Source organism: Enhydra lutris, unplaced genomic scaffold, assembly GCF_002288905.1.
Source record: "Enhydra lutris kenyoni isolate GAN:26980312 unplaced genomic scaffold, ASM228890v2 scaffoldscaffold20, whole genome shotgun sequence".
Classification (NCBI taxonomy): Eukaryota; Metazoa; Chordata; class Mammalia; order Carnivora; family Mustelidae; genus Enhydra; species Enhydra lutris.
Window position 1 is genome coordinate 7,381,012 of NW_019154104.1, and position 24,433 is coordinate 7,405,444.

Consider the following 24,433-nt stretch of genomic DNA (forward strand, 5'->3'; position numbering starts at 1 on the left):
TAAAAAAGATTTTATGTATATATTTGACAGAGAGAGTGTCAAGAGAGAGGGAACACAAGCAGGGAGAGTGTGAGAGGGAAAAGTGGGCTTCCCGCTGGGCAGGGAGCTCAGTATTGGGCTCTATCCCAGACCCGAGCAAAGGCAGGTGCTTAACGACTGAGCCACGCAGGCACCCCTGGCTAATTGATTTGAAATAAAAAAAACTTTATTTATATGGCATCATAGAGGGACACCTGGGTGGCTCAGTCAGTTGAGCATCTCCCTTCAACTCAGGTCATGATCCCAGGGTCCTGGGATGGAGCCCTGCATCAGGCTCCCTGCTCAGTGGGGAGTCGGCTTCTCCCTCTCCCTGCTGGCTTGTGCTCTCTCTCACTCATTCTCTTTCAAATAAATAAATAAAATCTTAAAAGAAAATGGCATCATTGGGTATCTATTATTTTGGTCAATATTGTATTCTTGAGATTAACTCTTATTGCCAGGTATAGACATGATTCCTTTTAATTCCTGTTTTGCATTCAGATGTAGGAATAAGTCACAATTTATCCATCTGTTCTTTGTTAGTGGTCATTTGGATCGTTTCCAAATTCAGGTTATTGTGGAATAATAAGATTTTGTTCAGGAGTTCTTCATTCTCTGGCTGCCCCCTCCCTAGGAAGTGTAGATCTCCTTCCATCTTCACGTTGTACTTGGCCTAACTGCGGAAGCTCCTGTTTTGTAGTCGTAGTGCCTTCTGGGGTCTGCTCCTTCTGGGCCCGATTCTCCTTATTGCCTAACTGTTTCTCCCTAACCCTGAGTATTCCTGTCTTCATCAATGTGGACTTTGGTCAGGCAGCTTATCCTACCCATGAGGCTCTACCATTCCCAATAGGATTGTTGGCTACGTATTTTTGAAACCGTGAAGAGTTTAGACCTGTATGGTCTAATTCGGTAGCCACTAGCCACAGTTAGCTAAGGGGCACTTGAAACGTGGCTAGTCGGAATTTAGGTGTATTGTAATTGTAAAGTAGACACTGGCTTTTAAAGATTTGATATTTTAAAAATGTTAAATGTTATTAGTTTTTTATGTTGACTACATGTTGAATGATAATATTTTGGATACGTTGGGTTAAACGAAGTATATCGGGAAAATTTCCCTTTTGCTTTGTTTAAATGCAGCTGCTACAAAATTTAAAATTATACACGTGTTGATCACCTCATATTTCTGTTGGTTTAAACTGTCAACAGTATTGTACTTGGATCTCTTAGTTATCTGGAACTTTAAGAGAGATACTTTTTTAGATTATAAAAATAATTCATGACTATAGAAAATTTGGAAAAGGTAGAAACCTTGTAAAGATAGAACTTACTCAGAATCCTAAAATCTGGAGATCATTAGTAACACAATAGCATATTACTTTCCAGGCTTTCACTTTATTTCCTTTTTTTTTTTTTTTCTTTTTAAGATTTATTAATTTGTTTTAGAGAGAGAGTGAGAGCGAGCACCGCAAGGCGGGGCAGAGGGAGAGGGAGAGAGTCAAGCCAACTATGAACTCAGTGCAGAGCCCTTTGTGGGGCTCAATCCCACAACCCTGAGATAGAGATCATAACCTGGGCTGAAACCAAGAGTTGACACTTAACTGACTGTGCCGCCCAGGTGCCCCCAGGCTTTTACTTTTTTCTGCAAGTATATTTGACCAGAGATAGACCAAGCATACATTTGACTGAGTAACATTGGGATGAATCTTAATACTAGTATGTGGCTGAATATCATGATCATAGAATGAAGTTCTAGGATATTTGGTTCTGAGATACTTCAGCTTCATTCTTATGAAACTAAAATGTAAAAATTTGTTAAAATTGTTACGAAGATTGGTAACAGACTTCACGTGTTGGGCATTGCAGTCTCAGAATAATAATTTCTTAACCCCATTAGGTGCTAGCTACCCTTGAGGTCTCTGTAGGTAGTGTGTATTTACACTGCTGGGTCAGATGCCTGTTTTCAGTGGAGTTCGCTGATGTGGCAACATCTTGCTGTTACCTAATTTTTCTCGAATCCTTCTTCTTATGTCCTCTCTTGTTTGTTTCATGTTCTTTTCTTCCTCGTGAAATCCTGAAATGCCAGATTGATACTGTGCCCTAATTCATCTTCATGAGGTAGAATGAATTCCCAAATGGGAATTTTTCTTGCAAGATTCATGACCTAAATGGAATTAAATAACTACAAACCAAAACAGATCTTCATTTCTTTAATGTAATGAATACTGTGACACTAAACTACAAAGTTTAGAATTACGATTTAATCCTGTCCCCATTATTCTGCTCGTATTATTAAATTTTCTGTAAATAATTGTTGTCCTAGAAAGTACACACTCATGTGCCTAAAGTCACTTAGCTAATGTGCTCTTGTTCTTCTGTCAACTGGCCATCATTTTCTATTTCTATTTTTATTTGAAATTTCTTAATTGTTTTTATTCAGTAATCAGTAACTTCCAAAATCATCATTAAGGCAGTTTTTACTCAGAATAATAAATACACATTTATACTTTGACTGACTTTTCTTAAATGTTGGAATAAGGGAGGGGTTCTCATCCTCTGTACTTTTGATATTTTCCCTGGGTAGTTCTTGTTGTGAGGACCTGCCCTGTGTACTGTAGGATGGGAGTAGCAAATGGTGCTTGGCCCTCCCTTCTCCACCAGCAGAATCACCAGGGTTAAGAACCACCACTGCTTTGGGGTGATAGTTTGTAGCTTACCCAAGGTAGTGTCTTCTTTTTTTTTTTTTTTTTTTTTTTTTAAGATTTTTATTTATTTGACAGAGAGAGAGAGAGATCACAAGTAGGCAGAGAGGCAGGCAGAGAGAGGGAAGCAGGCTCCTTGCTGAGCAGAGAGCCTGATGTGGGGCTTGATCCCAGGATCCTGAGATCATGACCTGAGCCGAAGGCAGAGGCTTTAACCCACTGAGCCACCCAGGCGCCCCTAGTGTCTTCTTTTTATTCTTTATTCAAGAAATAACTCTCTGGGCTTTGGTTGATTTTGACTTCTTGTTTTTGCCTGGGAAAATACCAAGCTGTTTTTCTCTCTCTACACTCAGGGGTAGGTATACAATAGTCTCATTAGTCTTATTTTTGGCTTCCTTCATACTCCTTTCTTCTGTTCTGAGCTCTCTGCTTCCCCTGGGAAGTCTGAATACTCTCTCCATCTGATTCATCTCTTGGAGATGTTCTAGGCTGTGACCACCTCTGCTGTCTCTGTCTGTCAGCGGGTTTCCATCCATTTTATGGTTTCTAGAAACAGAAATCTCTCATCCACTGGTGGTCTTCCTTCCTATTCTGTGTGTTAGTATAGGCTTATCACATTTTAAGGGCATCCGGACACAAAAGAATGGGAAGCAGAAGCTTCTAGTTGGTGTGACCTCTACCCACTAGCTGCCCATTGTTTTAAAATAGAAAACAGTGGTGAGGACGTGTTTTTATTCATTCAACAAATAGATATAAGTGGCATGTTCTGCCTTTTCCCATTTCCATGCTTTCTTTTCTAGAGCTCATTATCCTGGGACCCACACAGTAAAGGATGCGAAGTTGACTAAGAAGAAGCTTTGGTCTTCTGAAGATTTTAGCACCTTAAATAATGATGCGGGTGCAGGCTGCTTGGGCCGCATATTGAATCAGAATTATATCAATGGCTACATGACTGCGTAAGTTATTGAAAACTTTTAAAGGTTTTTATTATGAAAAATTTCAAAAACACAATAAGTAGAAAAAAGTACAATAGGCTCCCATATTCTCACAACCTAGATTCAACGATTGTAAATATTTTGGTTTATTAGCTTTATCTGTACCTCTATCTATACCTAAGGTTATCTGTTTTTTTATATTTGAATATTGTCTGTATTGAATAAAGTCAGGCTTACTGAGATACAATTTATAGTAAAATTTATGCAGTTCTATGATTTTTGATGTTATGTATATCTTTTAATGAATAATTATAAATTACAGATGTCATAACACTTTGCCCCTTAAGATTTTAGCATGTGGTCCCAAAACATAAAGGATATTCTCCTACATGATCACTATATCATTTTGATACATAAGAGCATAAGAGCACTTTAAAAAAATATCTGCTACTTAGTGTATGTTAAAATTTTCCTAATTATTCCTCAAGGTATCATCTATAGCCTTTTTTTAAAAAAACTAAGAGCCAATCAAGCTTGCATTGCATTTAGATGTCATGCCCTACAATCTCTTTTAATCTAGAATGGTTTCCTTCCTCCCCTAATTTTATTTTTAAGAATTTATTTATTTGAGAGGGAGAGAGAGAGCATGAGTGGGGGCAGTGCACATAGGAAGATGGAGAAGCAGACTCCCTCCACACTGAGCAGGGAGCCTGACTGACATGGTGCTCAATCCCAGGTCCCTGGGATCTTGACCTGAGCCAAAGGCAGAAGCTTAACTGACTGAGCCACCCAGGTGCCCCTCTTTCCTTCCCTATTTTTTATGACTGTGACCTTTTGAAAAGATGAGGCAAGTGGTCTTACGGACTGTCCACTTCCCAATCTGCCTAACTGATTCCTCATAGAATCGCTTAATTTGTATAACTGTCTCTTAAGAGAGAACACAATGTTTTTTTTTGGTGGAGGGGAGAGAGGAAAGCATCGCACATGCATGCTTATGGGGCAGGGAGGTGCAGAGAGAGAGGGTGAAGAGAGAATTTTAAGCAGGCTCCATGCTCACAACCCTGAGATCGTAGAGCTTGCTGTCACAACCCTGAAATCATGACCTGAGTCAAAATCAAGAGTCTGATGCTTAACCCACTGAGCCACCCCCGCTACCCAGAGTACAGCTCTTTTTATTTCTCAAGGTAACATTTCTTAAATTCTGTAAGAAGCATTAACTGTAATTAGATTCAAATTTGCTTTCTAAAACAATAATAAATAGAACAAAAGTAAGCCAGTACATATTTTTCTGATGTTAATGTGAGCTGATATGTTCTTTTTACAGCCTTTGTTCTTTTTCTTCCCTTTTTAAAAGAAAAGATGCTTATCACGAAGAGTTTGGTTCTAATAACTTAATTTGGTATTAAGAGTAATGCACGCTCATGACAGAGAATTTAGTAACTGCATATAAGTACAAAGAAGGAAACAAAAATCACCCATATTTTTGCCATCTAGAGGTAACCATCCTTAAAAATGTTGGTGTATGTCCTCCCATTTATATTTATATGTATGAAATTTTAATATAGAATTAAGACCATACTGGATGTTTAGTATTAAGCTGCTCATTTAAAAAGGCATTGTGACCTTTATTTCCATATTTGAGTGTACTTCTATTTCGTCATTTTTAATGCTTAGGTATATTCTGTTACACAGAACATGGTTTCCCAGACTTGCCTGTATATTCTGTTACACAGAACATGGTTTCCCAAACTTGCCTTGTCTCGAGAAGCACCTGATGCCAAAGATGCCTTGGCGGGTGCCTAGGTGTGCTGACTCATAATCTCCCCAGAAGGCTTTGGAGACTCTGCTGGTGTCATCAGTGCCCCAGCCAATTCTGATGCCCCACAAGTTTGGGAAGCACTGATGTAGAAAATGTCTTATACCTTACTGAATGGTCTTCTCTTCCAGATACGGAAGTTGTTTCTATTTTAAGTTGACAGCTTTGTACACATTGAAATGATCAATTGTATACAGGTATCTTTGTACACATCTATAATTATTTCCTTAGGGTATATTCTTAGAAAGGGAATAAATATCTGGGTCGGAGGTATATAGATTTTAAAGACTTTTGTTTATATAATAAAATGCTAGTCAGGTAGTTTTTGTCAGAGAAGATACTATGCATCTTGTAATCCAGGGGTAAAATCATGAGAACTCTTAGTTTTTGCTGGTAGTAAGGATTTTTGAAAATTGGAGCTATTATTTCTACTTTGTGTTGACAGAATTAGAAGGCTTTGATTTCCTAAAAAAGTCATTTTATGATGGCTGAGGACTTGGTAAGAAAAAAGGGAAATTCTGAGGGTAAGCTCTGGGTTTCTTATTGTTGTTAATGGGTTTTTGTTGTTGTTTCATTTTGTTATTTTTTAAATTTTATTTATTTAGTTAGTTTTTGAGCTGTGAGAAACCCAGCAGTACCAGGAGCCAGAGCTTCCCTTTTCTCCTTGGATTTTCCTGAAAACCACGGAGTCACTATTTCAGGGTTCAGTACCAGCTATAGAATTCCGAAAGAGTGGGCCAAAATGCAGACCAGCAAGCTGACCCATCTTGTAGATGAGACAGAATCATCACAGTATTAGACCTCAGACTTTGTTCTAGACACTTTAGGCATTAATACAGTGACTCCTCACAGTGATCACGTGAGCTGGATATGGTTATTATCCTCATTTTACAGATGATGAAACTGAGGTCCAGAGAGGTTAGTGGTGGAACCAAGATTTGAACCCAGGCAGTCTGACTCTAAGAGTTCTCAATTGTAAAACTTTGCAGCAGCTCAGAGTCAAGTTCATAAAATTATGTCATGAAACTGGGGCATTAAGAAGGCTGACTGTCGAAGGGAAAGCAGGTATGGATAAAGCCTTTATTTGTATTTGACTTAAATCTGTGACATGTCTGGTACTGGTAGAGCATATTCATCTTCTGGCTACATCACTGTTCAGCAAAAATTATATATCCCATATACATTTGTGTTTTTAAATTATGCAATTCACCATTAAAAATACCTAGATGGATCCAGCGCTGAAGTTTTCAAAATGTGAATGAACTTAGGTGACTTATATTTTCTTGTTTTGGGTGGTCATTTTTGCTCCTTCTCATATATTTATATAAATTCTAATAAGGTTTTTTTTTTTTTTTTTACTATAGTTTTCTTGACATTTACCTTTTGATCACAAACTGTTTTGGCCTTTCTCTTTTATCAAATAAACCTTTTAGCACAATTGCTTGGAATTTGGTGGCTAGTTACTATGAACAGTTGCCTTACGGACGATGTGGGTTGATGACCGCTCAGGAGCCGTGGAGTGGGCACTATGTAGTAGAGTCTCCTATCTGGGTATCAGGTATGGTTCAGATTCCATCTCTCATGCCTCAGATTTCTCTCTAAGGAGAAAAAGCAGAAAACAAAAGGGATTACACTAATTATGTGTGTGTGTGTGTGTGTGTGTGTGTGTGATGTGTAAGTTCTAAGTTTTGTCTCTATTGTAAGTAAGATTTGCCATAGTGTTCTCTAAAAGCCTTTTGGATAATTACTTTTTGTATTCCAGTCTTGGCTATCCTAAGACCAGGCTCTTAGAAAAGAGGAAGAAAGGGGAAAGAGAGGAGGGAAAAGGCTTTTCATCTGGTGATGGAGACAAATACATGAAATAGTTGATAAATGTATAATTATAAATTATAATTTCTAATGAAATGATGTATTTATAAAGATTTATTGCAACTCAAGTATCTAAAATTCTTAAAATTAGTCTTGGAGACATTTTGTTGCTTTGTATTAATATATTATGTTGATGAGAATAGTGTGCTAACAAAATAAATGAATTACTAAAGGAGTAAGTAGATGTAAAGGTTCTGTGAGATATTGTAGCTTTATACTGATGAGTATTGTTATAGATAATTTAAGGAAAATGTAAAATCATGACTCACATGCACATAAAAATGAACACATGTTAAAGACTTTTCTCATGCTATGTAGGAACCAGGCAGATGAATCAATCAATTCAAAGGAGAAGTCAAAAACAGTACAAAGTTATTTAGAGTAAAAGAATTTGAGATAAATTGCAAATGGAGACAGGTTGGGTTTCCCATAGCAGGGAGGGGAGGAAATCAATTAAGTCCTTGCCAGATAGGAGACACTTTACACATCCATCCGTTATCTACACTTACGTAAGTTTCAAAATAGTTTAAAGACAATCAGCGGGGCTGTAGCAACAAAATTTTTGTCGCAGTATCAGTTATTAGTCACAAGGGACGTTGAGATCATGCAGACAGTGGTTGACAATTACCACTTTTTCATGAATGATATAACCATGCTAAAAATGAATATAATTTAAACAGAATAAAAATCCTGTTGTTGGATAATATTCAAGTTCTTTCTATAATTTTTTTAGTAAAAAAATTAAAGCATTTATGACCATTTTGTTTTAACATCATAACTGCAGTCTTTAAAAAAATCCATTTCTTCAAAGGCAGGATGCTTTCGTAGGAAAAATCTGAGTTTGGAGTGAAGTTGTTTTCTTTTAAACCTTTATTTTGGGGATTTTATTTTTTATTTGATATATTTTCCTCAGAAGGATTTGTAGTGATGGTATTAGTCATGAAATCGTAACATTATTCTTTTTTTTTTTTTAATTTTTATTTTTTTTTTTAAAGATTTTATTTATTCATTCGACAGAGAGAGATCACAAGTAGGCAGAGAGGCAGACAGAGAGAGAGAGGAGGAAGCAGGCTCCCCACCAAGGAGAGAGCCCGATGCGGGGCTCGATCCCAGGACCCTGGGATCATGACCTGAGCCGAAGGCAGAGGCTTTAACCCTCTGAGCCACCCAGGCGCCCCGTAACATTATTCTAAACTCTAAATTACATTTTAAAAAATATGCTTGTATGTATGTCCTCATTGCTTAACCCCTTAAATTTGTAATTGTTTGTCCCACATTATCTAGGTGAACTAATGTACTCTGCTAATATTGTCACTGTGTTTTGGGGGTAGGAAGGGGACATGAAATATTGCTCAGTACATTTTCAGAGCCAGCTTTGGAAGTACCCAGTAAATATATATTCTGCAAATAAAACTTGTTTGAAATCATAAAGCTTAGTTTTTGAAGTGCAATATTAGCTATTTTTAGTCTTATTTTTTGTAGTTATATTAGGATGAGTTAAATAGAGAGGCACAGTAGTTCAGAAGAGATTATTTTATTCTTGGGAAAAAAAGACAATACTCTTGAATTAATGGTGTAGTTCATTTATGTTTAGCGGTAATTCTAACTATAGTTATTCTTACTACAATTGTACCATTTAACTGGATTAATTATTCAAAAGTTGAAACATGACATTGGCATGTATTTTCTTCTAAAATAAAAAAAAAGCTTGTTAGACTCAATCAGATTCAAGCCAGTAGACAGCTTTATTTTTTAAAGAAACTCTTCCATCACTATTTTATTGGGTCTTTCTCTGCTTTTCTATAGCTCATACCACTCAGTTTACTCAACCAGGTTGGTATTACCTGAAGACAGTTGGTCACTTAGAGAAAGGAGGAAGCTACGTGGCCCTGACTGATGGTCTAGGTAACCTCACCATCATCGTTGAAACTATGGTAATTCTTTGTTGTTTTTATGGAATTAACTGACTCTCTTAGAATTAGAAAAACAGTAGAAAACATAATGAAGGGGCACCTGGGAGGCTCAGTTGGTTAAAGCCTCTGCCTTTGGCTCTGTTCATGGTCCCAGGGTCCTGGGATCGAGCCCCATATGGGGCTCTCTGCTCAGCGGGGAGCCTGCTTCTCCCTCTCTCTCTGCCTGCCTCTCTGCCTACTTGTGATCTCTCTCTGTCAAATAAATAAATAGAATCTTAAAAAAAAAAAAAAAGAAAACATAATGAAGCACTTCCTTTTTAAAAAGCCCCAGCTCTACCAAAGTGTAATTGACATATGACAAATAACATGTAGGGGAGGAAGAAGCTACTTCCTATACCCTCTTAGGTTCAGAAACTGAGGCCCCACATATTAAACTGTCAAAAAAATGCCAGATTCACAGGAGAAAAATTTATTTGTGCAAGCAACGTGCATACACATGGGAGATGCTTAGTGATGAGTAACCCTGAGGGGTGGTTAGAATTTGGGTTTTATATACCAGAGGAATAAGTAAGGGAGAAGGGGAGAAAGGGCACTTAATGGAAAATAAATGACTTTTTGGGAAGATAAATGGGTTTTCAGGAGAATAAGCAAGAATGATTGTGACACTGTATGTCTATACTGGAGAGCAGTCTTTCCCTCTCCTTCAGGGCTGTAAAAAACCCTATGTAGAAGGGATTTGGGGGTAGGTTTTATTCTCATTTCTCCTTTCTGGGAGTAAATCCATCCTACAGAGTAGATCCATTTGTGGCAGTCTTACTTCCCAGAAGTTGCCGCTCTGAGTAAGCTAAGGGAAGCTCAGAGAAGACTTTGTCCCGGTATCTTTTGAATCTCAAATACCTTCAACTTTAAATAATATTTATACCAAAGTGGCCTATCTTTTGGTGGCATATTCTGGTTCCCTTCAAACACATAATTAACGTGCACAATTTTATGACTTACAATAGGTAAATGCTCAACAAACCATCGTCACAATCTAGATAAGCCCCCCAAAGAGTACTCATGTCCCTTGTTAAATATTCCCTCTGTCCCGCTTCTCCTCATACCCTGTGACTTTCCTGATCATTACTTTTTGTCACTATAGATTAGTTCGCATTTTCTAGAGTTTTGTCTCTGTGGAACCAGTTCAGTATGTAGTTTTTTGTCTTGCTGCTTTCACTCAGGGTAATTATTTTAAGATTCATCCACATTGTGATACACCTGTATCTATTGCTATTAGCAATCTACTATTGCTAAGTAGTATTCCATTGTAAGGACACACCGTAGATTTTTTTTTTTTTAATTTAATTTTATTTTTTTATGTGACAGAGAGAGAGATCACAAGTAGGCAGAGAGGCAGGCAGAGAGAGAGGGGAAAGCAGGCTCCCGGCTGAGCAGAGAGCCCGATGTGGGGCTCGATCCCAGGACCCTGAGATCATGACCTGAGCCAAAGGCAGTGGCTTAACCCACTGAGCCACCCAGGCACCCCACACCGTAGATTTTTTTATCTATGCACTTGTGGGTAGATGTTTGGCTTGTTTCTACTTTCTGGCTACTACACAGAAAGCTATGAACCTTTGTGCACAGGCTTTCTATGGGAATCTATGTCTTTTCTTTTAGGTAAAGACATAGGAATGGATTGGCTGGATAATAAATAATATGCTTCTGTTTAGCTTTTTAGGAAGCTGCCAAACTCTTCTCCAAAACGGTTATCCTGTTTTACATCTCCATCAGCAGCATAATTGGAGTTCTAGTTTTTCTTTATCATTGTGAACACTTGCTGTGATCAGTTATAAAAATTTCAGCTCGCAGTATATATGATATAGCACTTTATTTTGGCTTTAGCTTGCCTTTCCCTAATGACTGATGATGTTGAACTTTCCATGTGCTTGGGCTTCATGTGTCTTCTTCGGTGAGGTGTGTGTTTAAGTCCTTTGCCTATTTTTTGTTGACTTTTTCTTATCGTTGGATTTTGAGAGTTCTTTATGTGTTACATATTCTGGGTCCAAGTCCATCACAGATCCATGGTTTGTAAAGATAATTTCCCGGTCTGTAGCTTTTCTTTTCATTTTGTTAACAGTGTCTATGAAGGAGCAGGAGTTTTTAATTTTTATGAAGTCCGGTTTATTCATTTGTACTTCCATAGAACGTGCTTTTGCTGTGTTATCCAAGAAGTTTTTGCATATGGGTATCTGTCTCTTGTAGCACCATTTGCTGGAAAGTCTATATTTCCTATTGCATTGCCTTTGCACTTTTGTAGAAAGTCAGTTAGTATACATAGGATTATTTCTGGACTCTGTTCTATTTCTTTGACCTATTTATGTATCTTTACACCAATACTGTGATTACTCTGTGTGTGTGTGTGTGTGTGTGGATGTGTGTGTATAAAACAGTTCCTAGAAATAGTTAGTGTTTGCTCTTCAGATTTGTTCTTTTTCAAAGTTGTTTTGGCTCTACTAGGTCACTTGTACTTCCATGTGAATTTTTTTTTTTATTTTTTCATTTTTAAAAGATTTTTATTTATTTATTTGACAGACGGAGATCACAAGTAGGCAGAGAGGCAGGCAGAGAGAGAGGAAGGGAAGCAGGTTCCCTGCTGAGCAGAGAGCCCGATGCAGGGCTCCATCCCAGGACCCTGGGATCATGACCTGAGCTGAAGGCAGAGGCTTTAACCCACTGAGCCACTCAGGTGCCCCGTCCCATGTGAATTTTAGAATCAGCTTGTCAGTTTCAACCAAAAAAAAAAGCCTGCTCAGATTTGACTGGGATTGCATTACATCTATAGATTAATTAAAGGAGAATTAATATTTGAACAATATCAAGCCTTGCAGCCCTTTAGCAAGACATAACCTCAAGTTTATTTAAGTTTTCTTTAATTTCTCTGAATAGTATTTTATAATTTTCAATGTACAGGTATTTCATATCATTTATCAAATTTTGGCTAAGTATTTCACATTTTCAATTTTATTGTAAATAGTAGTTTTTATTTTTTTTATTTTTTTATTTTTTTTTTAAAGATTTTATTTATTTATTTGACAGACAGAGACCACAAGCAGGCAGAGAGGCAGGCAGAGAGAGAGAGAGAGGAGGAAGCAGGCTCCCCGCGGAGCAGAGAGCCCGTTGTGGGGCTCGATCCCAGGACCCTGGGATCATGACCTGAGCCGAAGGCAGAGGCTTTAACCCACTGAGCCACCCAGGCGCCCCAGTTGTAAATAGTAGTTTTTAAATTTTGCATTCAAGTAGTAACCAGTATATAGTAATATAGTAGATTTTTGTATGAAGATCTTGTTTTCTGCAACATCACTGAACTCACCTATAGTTCTAGTAACTTTTTTGTGGATTCCATTGCATTTTCTTTGTAAATGATTGGCAAATAGAAATAATTTTTCATCTTCCTGACCAACGATTGTTGGTCATCAATTGTTATTGCCTGTCTCTTTGTTATAGCCATTCTGGAGACGTGAAGTGGTATCTTATTTTAGTTTTAGTTTTGATTTATATTTTACTAGTGACTAATGATGTTGGGCATCCTTTCATGTGTGTATTGGCCATCTGTATTTCTTCTTTGGAGAAATGCCCATATAGACAGACCCTTTGCCCATTTTTAAATTGGGATGTTTGAAATTGAAATGTAAGAGTTTTATTATTTTTTTTTATTATTGAAATGTAAGAGTTCTTCACATATTCTAGGTAAAAGTCCCTTATCAGATGTATGACTTGCAGACATTTTCTCCCATTCTGTAGGTGGTTTTTCACTTCCTTTTTAAAATTTAAACTTTATTTTAAAAAATTACAGTATAGTTGACATACAATATTATATTAGTTGTTTTTCCCTTTTTAATGATGTCATTTCAAGTATAAAAGTTTTAAATTTTGATGAAATCAAATATATATATATATTTTTCTTTTTTTGTATGTTTTTGTGTCATATTTAAGAAATTAGTGCTTAATCCAAGGTCATGAAATTTATACCTATGCTTTCTTCTAAGAGTTTTATAGTTTTAGCTCTCACATTTAGGTCTTTGATCCATTTAATTTTTTTAATAGAGGGTTAGATATGTGTCCAACTTTATCATTTTCAGGTGGGTATCATCTCATTGTTCCTGCACCATTTTTTGACTGTTCATTCCTTATTGAATTGTCTTGGCTTCTTTGTTGAAAATCGGTTGGCAATAAATATGAGGTTTTTTATTTTTAGTTTTTCCTGGACTCTCAATTCTATTGCATTGACCTCTGTATCTATCCTTATGGGAGCATTATGGTGCCTTAATTACTATAGCTCTTTATTTTGAAGTTAGGAAGCATGGATCCTCCAACTTTTTTTTTTTTTTTTTCAATATTGTGTGGCTAGTAGGGGTCCCTTGCATTTCCATAGATATTTTAGGATTGGTTTGTCAATTTCTGCAGTAAGGCCAGTTTGGGTTTTGATAGAGATTATGTTTAATCTGTAGATCATTTGGGTAGTATTGCCATTATAACAATAGTAAATCTTATAGTGCGTGAAGATGGATGCCTTTTCATATATTTACATTTTTGCCTTTTTTTTTTTTTTTACAGATTTTATTTATTTATTTGACAGAGATCACATGCAGAGAGGCAGGCAGAGAGAGAGAAGGGGAAGCAGGCTCCCTGCCGAGCAGAGAGCCCGATGCGGGGCTCGATCCCAGGATCCTGAGATCATGACCTGAGCCACAGGCAGAGGCTTTAACCCACCGAGCCACCCAGGCGCCCCTACTTTTGCTTCTTTTAAAGATATTTATAGTTTGCAGGGTATAAGTCTTGCCCTTCTTTTTGTTACAGTTACTATTTCTGAGTATTATTTTGGCATAACTCTAAATGAATTGTGTTTTTAATAGCATTTTCAGATTTTTCATTGCTAATATATAGAAATACAATTAATTTTTACCTATTGATCTTGTATCCCACAAGCTTTCTGTACTTATTTCTTAGTTCTAGTAGTTTTTTGTTGATTCTTAGAGGATTTTCTATATACAAGATTATGTCATCTGCAAATAGAGATAGTTTTGCTTCTTTTTTTCAATTTAGATACCTTTCCTTTTTTTCCTTGGTTAATTGTGCTTTAGTAAATATGGAATAGAAATGGTGAGAATGTACATTCTTATCCTGTACCTGATCTCAGGGGAAACAATTTCAATCTTAAGTGTAATGTTAGCTGTGGTTTTTTGGTAAATAGTTTTTATAAGACTGAAGAACTTCCCTACTATTCCTAGTTTGTGGAGTGCTTTTATTATGAAAGGGTACTGGATTTTATCCAATACTTTCTGGATCTATTGAGATGATCATGTGGTTTTGTTTTTTATTTTATTGTTATGGTGTATTACATTGACTGATTTTTGTCTGCTAAGCTAGCTTTGCATTTCTGGGATAAATTCCATTTCATCATCATGTATAATCCTTCTTATTTGTTGCTGGATTTGATTTGCTAGTATTTTGTTGAGGATTTTTGTGTCCAGATTCGTAAGAAATACTGGTGCATAGTTTTCTTTTCTTGTAACATCTTTGTTTTTTATATTTTATTTTATTTTTTTACTTAAATTCAGTTAGCCAATAGATAGTATATCATTAGTTTTGGTATTATGTTCAATGATTATTAGTTGCATATAATAACCAGTGCTCATCACATCGTGTGCCCTCCTAAATGCCCATCACCCATTTATGCCATCCCCCTACCCACCTCCCCTTCAGCAACCCTCAGTTTGTTCCCTATAATCAAGAGTCTCTCATGGTTTGTCTTCCTCTCTGATTTCTTCCCATTCAGTTTTCCCTCCCTTCCTGTATTGTCCTCTGCACTATTACTTATATTCCACATATGAGTGAAACCATATGATAATTGTCTTTCTCTGATTGATGTATTCACCCAATACTGACCTCATAAACTGAGTTGGGAAATGTTCCTTCCTCTTATGTTTAAGATAATTTGTGAAGGATTGGTATTAATTCTTTATATGTGTGGTAGAATTAATCAATGAAGCTATCTGATTTTGTGATTTTCCTACAAGAAAGTTTTGGTTTATGGACTCAACCTCTTCTTATAGGTATATTCAGATTTTATGTTACTTTTTGAGTCAGTTTTGGTAGTTTGTATTTTTCAGGGAACTTGTCTCTTTTATCTGTGTTACCTAATTTGTTTGCATATGTTTGTGTATAGTATTCTCTTACATATTACATTTTAACTTCTGTAAGTTTAGTAGAAATGTTCCTCTTTCATTCCTGATTTTAGTAATTTGTCTTCCCTTTTTTTCTTGGTTAGAAAACCTAAAGGTTTGTCAGTTTTGTTCATCTTCTCAAATAAACAACTTTTGTTGATTTTTCTCTGTTTTCGTCTTTATTTCAGTAATTTCCACTCTAATCTTTATTCCCTTCTGTTAACTTTGAGTTTAGTTTGCTCTTTAAAGATTGTAGGTAGAGGGGCACCTGGGTGGCTCAGTGGGTTAAAGCCTCTGCCTTCGGCTCAGGTCATGATCCTAGGGTCCTGGGATCGAGCCCCACATTAGACTCTCTGCTCAGTGGGGAACCTGCTTCCTCCTCTCTCTGCCTGCTTCTCTGCCTACTTGTGATCTCTGTCAAATAAATAAATAAATATTAAAAAAAAAAAGATTGTAGGTAGAAGATTAGGTTATTTTTTGAGATATTTCTTTCTTTAAATTTTTTATTTAAATTCAGTTTAGTTAACATGTAGTGTATTATTAATTTCAGGGGTAGAATTTAGTGATTCATCTGTTGCATATAACACCCAGTGCTCATCATTACATCAAGTGCCTTCCTAAATGCCCATCCCACCTCCCCTCCAACATCCCTTAGTTTGTTTCTTATAGTTAATAGTCTCTTATGGTTTGCCTCCCTCTGTTTTTTTTATTTTATTTTTCCTTCCGTTCCCTTATGTTCCATCTGTTTTGTTTTTTAAATTCCATGTATGAGTGAAATCGTATGATATTTGCCTTTCTCTGACTGATTTACTTCACTTAGCATAGAGGCATTTCTTTTTCTTTATGTGGGTATTTACAGTTATGAATTACTCTGTAAGTGGTACTTCAGCTGTGTTGTATCTCTTTAAGTTTTGTTATGTTATATTTTCATTTTTATTCTGTTATTTTTTAAAAGATTTTATTTATTTATTTGACAGAGAGAGACAGCAAGAGCAGGAATACATTAGCAGAGGGAGTGGGAGAGGGAAAGCAGGCTTCCTACTAAGCAGCGAGCCTGATATGGGGCTCAGTCCCAGGACCATCATGGCCTGAGCCAAAGGCAGACGCTTAATGACTGTTACAATCTGTTATATTCTGTTATATTTTCATTATTGTTCATTTTATTTTCTAATTTCTTTTGTGATTTCTTCTTTGACCCATTGCTTATTTAGGAGGGAATTATTTGGTACATTTTTATGAGCTTTTGTAATTTTTTGTTATTGATTTTTAATTTCATTCTATTAAGATTGGAGAATATGCTTTGATTTTAATCCTTTTAAATTTATGGAGTTGTATTTTATTTCCTTGTATATGATCTATCCTGGAGAGTATTACATATGTACTTGAGAAGAATGTATGTTCTGTTATTGTTATTCTATTCTGTAGCTATTTGTGAGATCTTGTTGGTTTATAGCATTCAAGTCTTCTGTTTCCTTGTTCTCTCTGTTGTTGATAGCAACTAATTGAAGTCTTTAACTACTATTGTTGAATCATCTGGCCTCTTTTCTCTTATTCTGTTTTATGTATTTAGAGTCTTTCTTATTAGGTGCATATGTGTTTATAATTCTTATATTTTTCTGATGGACTTATCTTTTATAATTATAAAATGTCTCTACCTTATCAACAATTTTTTGTTTGCTTTAAAGTCTGTTTATTGTTACTTTAGTTATTCTTGTGGTTTCTGTTAATATATGTTTTACCCTCCTTTTACTTTTCATCTGTTTGTATCTTTGAATCTAAAATATGTCTTCTTTTGACAGCATATAGTTGGATCTTGCTTTTAAAAATGTAATTAGTTGTTATGTAATTAGTTGATTGAGTTGTTTATTCCATTCATATTTAATGTTAATATTGATATAGTTGGATTTATATCTGTCAACTTTTTTTCTGTATGTCTCATTTTGTTCTTCATCTATTCTTTCTTTACTGTCTTCTGCATTAAGTGAATATTCTCTGATATAACATTTTAATTCCTTTAATTTTTTCCACTGTATTTTAGTGAGTTATTTACTGTATGGTGGTTCTAGGGTTGTATATCTTGACTTAATTGAATCTACTCCAGATTCATATTAACCGAATTCTAGTGAGATATAAAAACATTATTCCTGGGTTACCTGGGTGGCTCAGTCAGTTAAGCATCTGCCTTCAACTTGGGTCGTGAGTCCAGGGTCCTGGAATTGAGCCCTGCAGTGGGCTTCCTGCTTGACAGAGAGCCTGCTTCTTCCTCTCCCTCTGACTGCTGCTCCCCCTGCTTATGCTTTCTGTCAAATAAATAAATAAAATCTTAAAAAAAAAGAAAAAAAGAAACATTATTCCTATATAGCTCTATTCTCTCTCCCACGTTTTGTTGTTATTATATATGTTAAACCTCTATCTGTTATAAGCCTAACAAGACCTGTTATAATTACAACTTAATATATAATTTTAAGTCTTCTAAAAAATCTGAGAGAATAAAGGAGAGAAATTATGTATTTATAATATTTATGTTATTTTTACTTACTGTTTTTGGTTGTTTTTATTTATTCCTGTGGATTTGAGTTATTATTTGGTAACATTTCCTTATTACAGTTTTTTCCTCACCTGACTACTTTATGCTATTATTGGCAGTTGTATCACATCTCTATATTTTATAAGGCCAACAATATGATTATTTACATATTATTTTATGTAGTTGCTTTTAAAATCAGTTATGGGAAGAAAGGAATAGGCATTTTTACTATCTTTTATAATTACTAATTATATTTGCCTATACTTTTGTTTGTGGATTTGAATTACTGTGTGTGATCATTTACTTTCAGCTTGAAATTCTCATTTTGATATTTTATAACAGTTGTGTCTGGTATCAACACATTCTCTCAGTTTTTTTAATGTGGAAGTACATTTTGCCTTCATTTTTTGAAGAATTTTGCTGGATATAGGATTCTTGATTGACAGTGGGTTTTTTTTTTTTTTTTTGGAGCATTTTGAATGTGTTACTTTTTGTTATTTCTGATGAAGAATCCACTTTTAATCTTACTGAAGATCTCTTGTTTCTCTCTTAGTAACACCTCTGATTTAGGAGCACAGGGTTGATAGACGGAGGTTTGGGACCCCATTAATCTCAGTATTCCAAGGTGAACCAATGAATGGGAGCTGGGCAGAGGAAGGGAGCCCTCAGCCTCCTAGCCATACTTGCTGCTACTTAACCTTGACCTCAAATATCTGACGGGGGAGGGGTGGTGAGAAACGCTGACCACCTGCTTCTCCCAGTAAGCTACTGTAGCCTTCAGCTGTGAATTGGGAGGAGGGAGCCCTCTGTTTTTGGCTGCACCTACTCAGCATGCAGTTTTCTTCCGCTTGGGTAAGAGAGGGACAGGGACAGAGTAGATCGTGGTTTAAACGTCACAGGTTCTTATTCTTTTTACTGAGTTTTTGTAGATTTTCTTGAATAAATGTTTATTTGTTGCATGCCCATAGGATCATTTCCATTTTCTTTCAAAGATTATGTTTATTTATTTGAGACAGAGAGAGAAGATGTTGGGGGAGGAACCGAGTGATAGGAATAGGGATAAAGAATCTCAAGCAGACTCTGTGTTGAGCATGGAGCCCAATGTGGAACTTGCTCTCAGGACCCTGAGATCATGACCTGAACCAAAATCAAGAGTTGGTTGCTTAACTGACTGAGCCACCAAGGAGCTCTGGATCATTTCCATTTTAAAAAATATTTTTCACCAGTTTTAAGGGATACAGCTTCATGGAGCTCCTAAACTGTCATTCTGGAAGTACAACTCTACTTCAGTTTTTTAGATGTGGTTTCCTTTGAACGTTTTTAAATACCCAGTTTAATGTCTTTGTCTAGTAAGTCTAATATGTGGCAAGCAATGCCTGGGCTTTGTCAGACATAGTTTCTGTTGACTGCTTTTATTCTGTGTATGGGCCACTTTCCTGTTTGTTGTTGTTTGTTTTGTTTTCAAATCTCATAATTATTTGTTGAATATTAGACATATTACATAATATATTGTGGCAATTCTGGAGGTCAGATTTCTCCCCTGTCTAGCATTTGTGGTTGTTATTCTTTATTGTTGTTGCTTTTTATTCGCTTAGTGACTTTCTTGAACAAATTCTATACTTTGTCAGCTTTATTATATGTGGCCCCGAAGCCTCTGCTTAGTTACCTTAGTGGTCATTACATGACTGTACAGAGGTTTCCTTATGTTTGGAGCTAGCAAGTCTCCTGGCCTTGGCTGGTAGGCTCTGTGTGCATGGGGTATATGTCAGTGCTTAAGCGGGCAGTGTACAACTTTGTAGTAGCTTTACTTCATGTTTGAGCAAAGCTTCAGGGTTGACCTTAATTTCCCAGTACAGCCATTAGGGCTATTTGGGTTATCTGTATCCTTTTCAGTAAGCTTTGGGTTTTTGTATTTTTCTTTCTTTCTTTCTTTCTTTCTTTCTTTCTTTCTTTCTTTCTTTCTTTCTTTCTTTCTTTTTCTTTCTTTCTTTCTTTCTTTCTTTCTTTCTTTCTTTCTTTCTTTCCTTCTTTAAGAGTGGGAGGGAGGTAGGAATTGGACAGAGGGAGAGGGCAGGTGCCATACCCAGTGTGGAGCCTGATATGGGGCTCAGTCTCACAACCCTGAGATCATGATCTGAGCTGAAATCAAGAATTCGATGCATAACTGACTGAACCACCTGGGTGCCCCTGGTTTTTGTGTCTTTCACGAATTTTTTCAGTTTCATTCAATTTTTGGACATAAAGTTATTGGTGTTAGTCCCTATTATTCTGCATATATCTATAGAATTTCTACTGATGTAGCCTTTCTTACTGTTGACAAAGGCAATTTGTGTTTTCTTTCTTTCTGTCTTGATTTCCTGACTAGTCCAGCTAGAAATTACTCAATTTTATTGATCTCAAAGAATCAGCTTGTGGTTTCTTGATTATTCTCTCATTTTTCTGGGTTTCGTTTAATTGATTTCTCCTTTGATCTTTAATGTTTTCCTTCTGCTTACTTTGGTTTTTAAATTTGCTTTTCTTGTCCTAGGATCTCCAGGTGGAAGCTGAAGTCTCATATCCTTCTTCTCTTATCAGTGTTCAGTGCTATAAATTTGCTTCTAAATACTGCTTTTGTGGCATCCCACAAATCATACATTGTATTTTTATTTTGATAAACTCAAAATTCTTCATTTCCCTTTTTATTTCTACTTATTCTTTGAGAAATTTTATTCTTTTAGAAATTTGTTATTTAGTTTCTGAACATTTTGGAGTTTTTCTAGAGGTTTTTCTATTATTTATCTCTCATTTAATTTATCTTGTGGACAGAGGACATACATTGTGTGATTTGAATCTTTTGGTATGTATTAAAAGTTCTTTTATGGCTAAGAATATAGTGTTCCTTGGTGAATGTTGCTTGTGCATCTCTGTTGCTGGGTGAGGTAATCTATAGATATCAATCCAGGCAAGCTATGTGATAGCATTGTGCAAATTACCTTTCTCCTTTTGATTTTCTCTCTAGTTGTACATCATTTACTGAAGATGAGGTGTCAGAATCTCTAACTACAATTATAATTTTTTTACTGTCCATGAAGCCTGGCCCAGAACCTTTTGCTTAAGTGCTCTGGGATCATTGAATTCCCTGAAGTAGGGATTATGTCTCATAATTCTTTTGATCCCAATCTGTAGTAGTGACTGTTTAGTAAAAAATGATGTCAGTGTGAGAACTATTTGTTATACGTACGTGCTGACTTTAGTTGTATAGGAAGATTCTATTTAGATGAGATGCCTTTTCAGTGAAAACATACAAGTATTTGTGTTTTATTTGATGTATGTTACTTGGAAAAGAATTATAATGTAAAAATTAATCTGTGTGCCACAAAATAACTCTGTAGTTTAGCCATGAATTCAGTTTAATTCAGTCGAAATGCCATTGAGCTTTACTTTGACTAGGCATCCACAGTAGACTTCCAGTGTAGGTTATATTAGAAAAAAAGTCTTTAGAAATTTGAAATAAACTCATATTTATTACCTAATATGTGCCATTTCTGTTAATCTTAGGGCAATGAATGTTTAATTTTCTTTTCCTAAGGTGGCTTGTATATCATTTGGATAACTTACGTGATTTTTTTTTTTCTCCTAGAGCCATAAACATTCTAAGTGTATACGGCCGTTTCTGCCTTACTTCAATGTGTCACATCAGTTTGCTACCTTTGTTCTTAAAGGGTCCTTTGTAAGTATGTGGGACTTCTTTTTTGGTTTTGATTTGAGAAGTTATATATTTTATCACAGGCTAGCAGTTTATAAGTGAAGTCTTCTATTAGGAGCTGTTAAGTGTTTGCATATGAATGGATACAGGCTCTGGTATCTTCTATCTGCTGAATGGTCTTAGTCAAACAGTACAGAAGCCTAAGAGGCAAAACTCCGTGTGGCTAAAACTCTCTGTCACTTTGAAGAACACTTAACAAAAGTCAGTTTGTAACAAAATTGTTCTTGTTGGTAGAAGCATCAGTAGTCTAAGGAACTTTCAAGCATTGATCTTTTTAGTACTCTGTACAAAAAACCCAACAACATAAAAAGACACCAGATACTTGCTGTTTCTACCTGTTGTTAATTTTGAACACAGAAAATACTGTGCTTTTTCTGACTACTAATTGCATAAAAATTGTTTTTAATACTAGAAAATTCCTAAAAAGTGTTTTACAGAGGGATAATAGTATTTTGAAGCAAAGACACTAAAATCTTTTTACTTAAACATTTGCCAAAAGTCTGTGGTATTTATAAGAAATAAAGTATTTGCTTGAACAATATCTTCCTACTTTCAGAACATTAACTATTTAAGATTTGAGGTGGGTCTTTGGCAAATAGGAATAGACTGCACATTATCAGGGGCTCATTCTTGCTGGTATTAATTTTGGAAAGCCTCAGAAGATATGATGAACCACTCAACCATGCCTTTTTGTGTGTTTTTTCTCCTCAGAGTGAAATACCAGAGCTACAGGTGTGGTATACAAAGCTTGGAAGACCATCTACGAGATTTCTTTTTAAACAACTGGATTCTCTATGGGTAGTTTATAAAATAAATTCCTGTATTTTGAGCTTTGCAACTAGTAAAAGAGGACAGATATTTAATTAATGAATTAAGAAATTTTAATTTTATAATTGATTTTATAACTGAAGTATAATAGAGCTAAAGGTGTCCCCAGCTGTTTTTGTTTTTGTTTTTTAAATAGAAGTCCTCCCCAAGGCATAATGGAATATAGGTGTGTTTGGTCTTAGCATTTAGTTTGTTGTGAATGGTACCACCATCCCTTGGCTGCCCAAGTCAGAAAATTGAGTCTTATCTGAGACCATCTTTCCCATCCACCCTATCTTTGTATACCACCATCAGTCAAATCCAGAGCATTCTATCACTGATATGTTCTTCTTGCACAGTCCTCATTCTCCATTCCCACTGCTGCTGCTTATTTCTGTTCCTTATTATCTCTCTCTTGGATTTTGGAAACTCTTTCCTGTTTTTCCAGCCTCCAGTCTGATCCTGTCTGGCCACCCATCACACTGCTACCACAATGATGTGTCTAAAATGCAGATCGAATTTTGTCACTACATTGCTCAGTCTCGCAGTGATTTTTCCTGTGAGTTCACATTCCTCAGCATAGCACATGACTCTTGTGACCACCTCATGAGATAAAAGATGGCTTTCCTTTCTTGATGCCTGTTCTACTAACATGGCCTGTACTCACAGACCAAACTTCTTGCTCTTTTCAGAGCGTGCCGTGCCACTTCACTCCCCTCTGTGACTTTGTACTTGCTTCTTCTTCCTCCTAGAATGCCTTCTCCTCATGTCTTTGTTGTCCTTCAAGACTCAGCTCAGGTGCTGCTTCTGCTAAGGCTTTCCCCACCAGTCCTAGCTCACAGCCACCAGCATAGCACCATAGGAGCAGGTGCTTACCTAGTTAAGCACTTTCGCCACTACACTGGGCCCCTTGAGGACTGGAGCCCTGCTTTATTTAGCTTTTTACTCTGCGTCCCTACCATCGTACTTATTAGCACATGGTAGTTCCTCAGGAAACATTTCAAAGAATGTGAATTGGTCCAAGCGAACACATTACTTCACCTAATTGACACAAATCTACTTTTCCTGGAAATTATTAATGTTTTCTGAATCAACTAGTCACTATCAATGATTGAACACCATTTCTGCATTAAATTCTAAAAAAAGAGCAGTTTGCTTTTTGCACAACAAATTGCTAGATATAGCATATTAAAATCAATTTTCCCCGCAGGAAAAATAATATCATTTGGGTTATTACCTGAGCCAGAATGTGGTGGTAGGTATTTCATGGATCTCACCAATAAGTTATTATTAAAGCAAAGATATGGTATAAGCCCTTTGAAGTCAAAGTAGAAAAAAAAAAAACTGCTCATATTTCCTGAAATGGGCATACATGTAATGCCTACGTTAATTATGCAAAGCATTCTGGTGTCTTCAGAGGTCCGCATGCAGCACAGAACACCTCCATGTAGGGAGTGTTTCTCTGGGGAAGGTCATGCACTGAGTGAAGCAGTTTGTAAACAGTTTGTTGTTAAATCCTGCAGCAACCCTAGGAGGTGTGTATTTTCAAACCCCCTCATTTTGTGGCGAAGTGGCTTAAAAAGATTAAGCTGCCAAAAGCATAAATGTGACATAAACCTGACTTGCTAATTTAAATGTATATTGAACATGTCAAAAGTAGGACCTTTTTTTCTTAATTAAAGGTTTTCTGTGATTAACAGCTGAGTCATCAGTGAAGGTTTTTTTTTTTTTTTTGGATTTTTCTCCCTTAGTAAAGTCCTAAAAAGTAAATAAGCAGATCTCTTATTTATGTGTATTGAATATACATGGGTTCTGAGGAGCTTACAGTGTAATAGCAAAGAATAGACAAATAGAAATTTTGGTGTCATCTAGTCTTTCTTCCTCCATGGAGGGAAATTCTT

At 36.1% G+C, this 24,433-nt stretch overlaps 1 protein-coding gene across 2 annotated transcripts in view; it reads left to right on the forward strand.

Annotated features, from left to right (window-relative positions):
* LOC111148622 (galactosylceramidase) overlaps positions 1-24,433 on the forward strand; it is a 60,929-nt gene that overhangs the window by 24,299 nt on the left and 12,197 nt on the right. For both annotated transcript variants that reach the window (XM_022505348.1, XM_022505349.1), the window contains 5 exons: positions 3,518-3,673; positions 6,902-7,026; positions 9,144-9,271; positions 21,600-21,689; positions 22,437-22,523. In XM_022505348.1, coding sequence (XP_022361056.1) covers positions 3,518-3,673; positions 6,902-7,026; positions 9,144-9,271; positions 21,600-21,689; positions 22,437-22,523 — 586 coding nt within the window. The remainder of the gene's footprint in view (positions 1-3,517; positions 3,674-6,901; positions 7,027-9,143; positions 9,272-21,599; positions 21,690-22,436; positions 22,524-24,433) is intronic.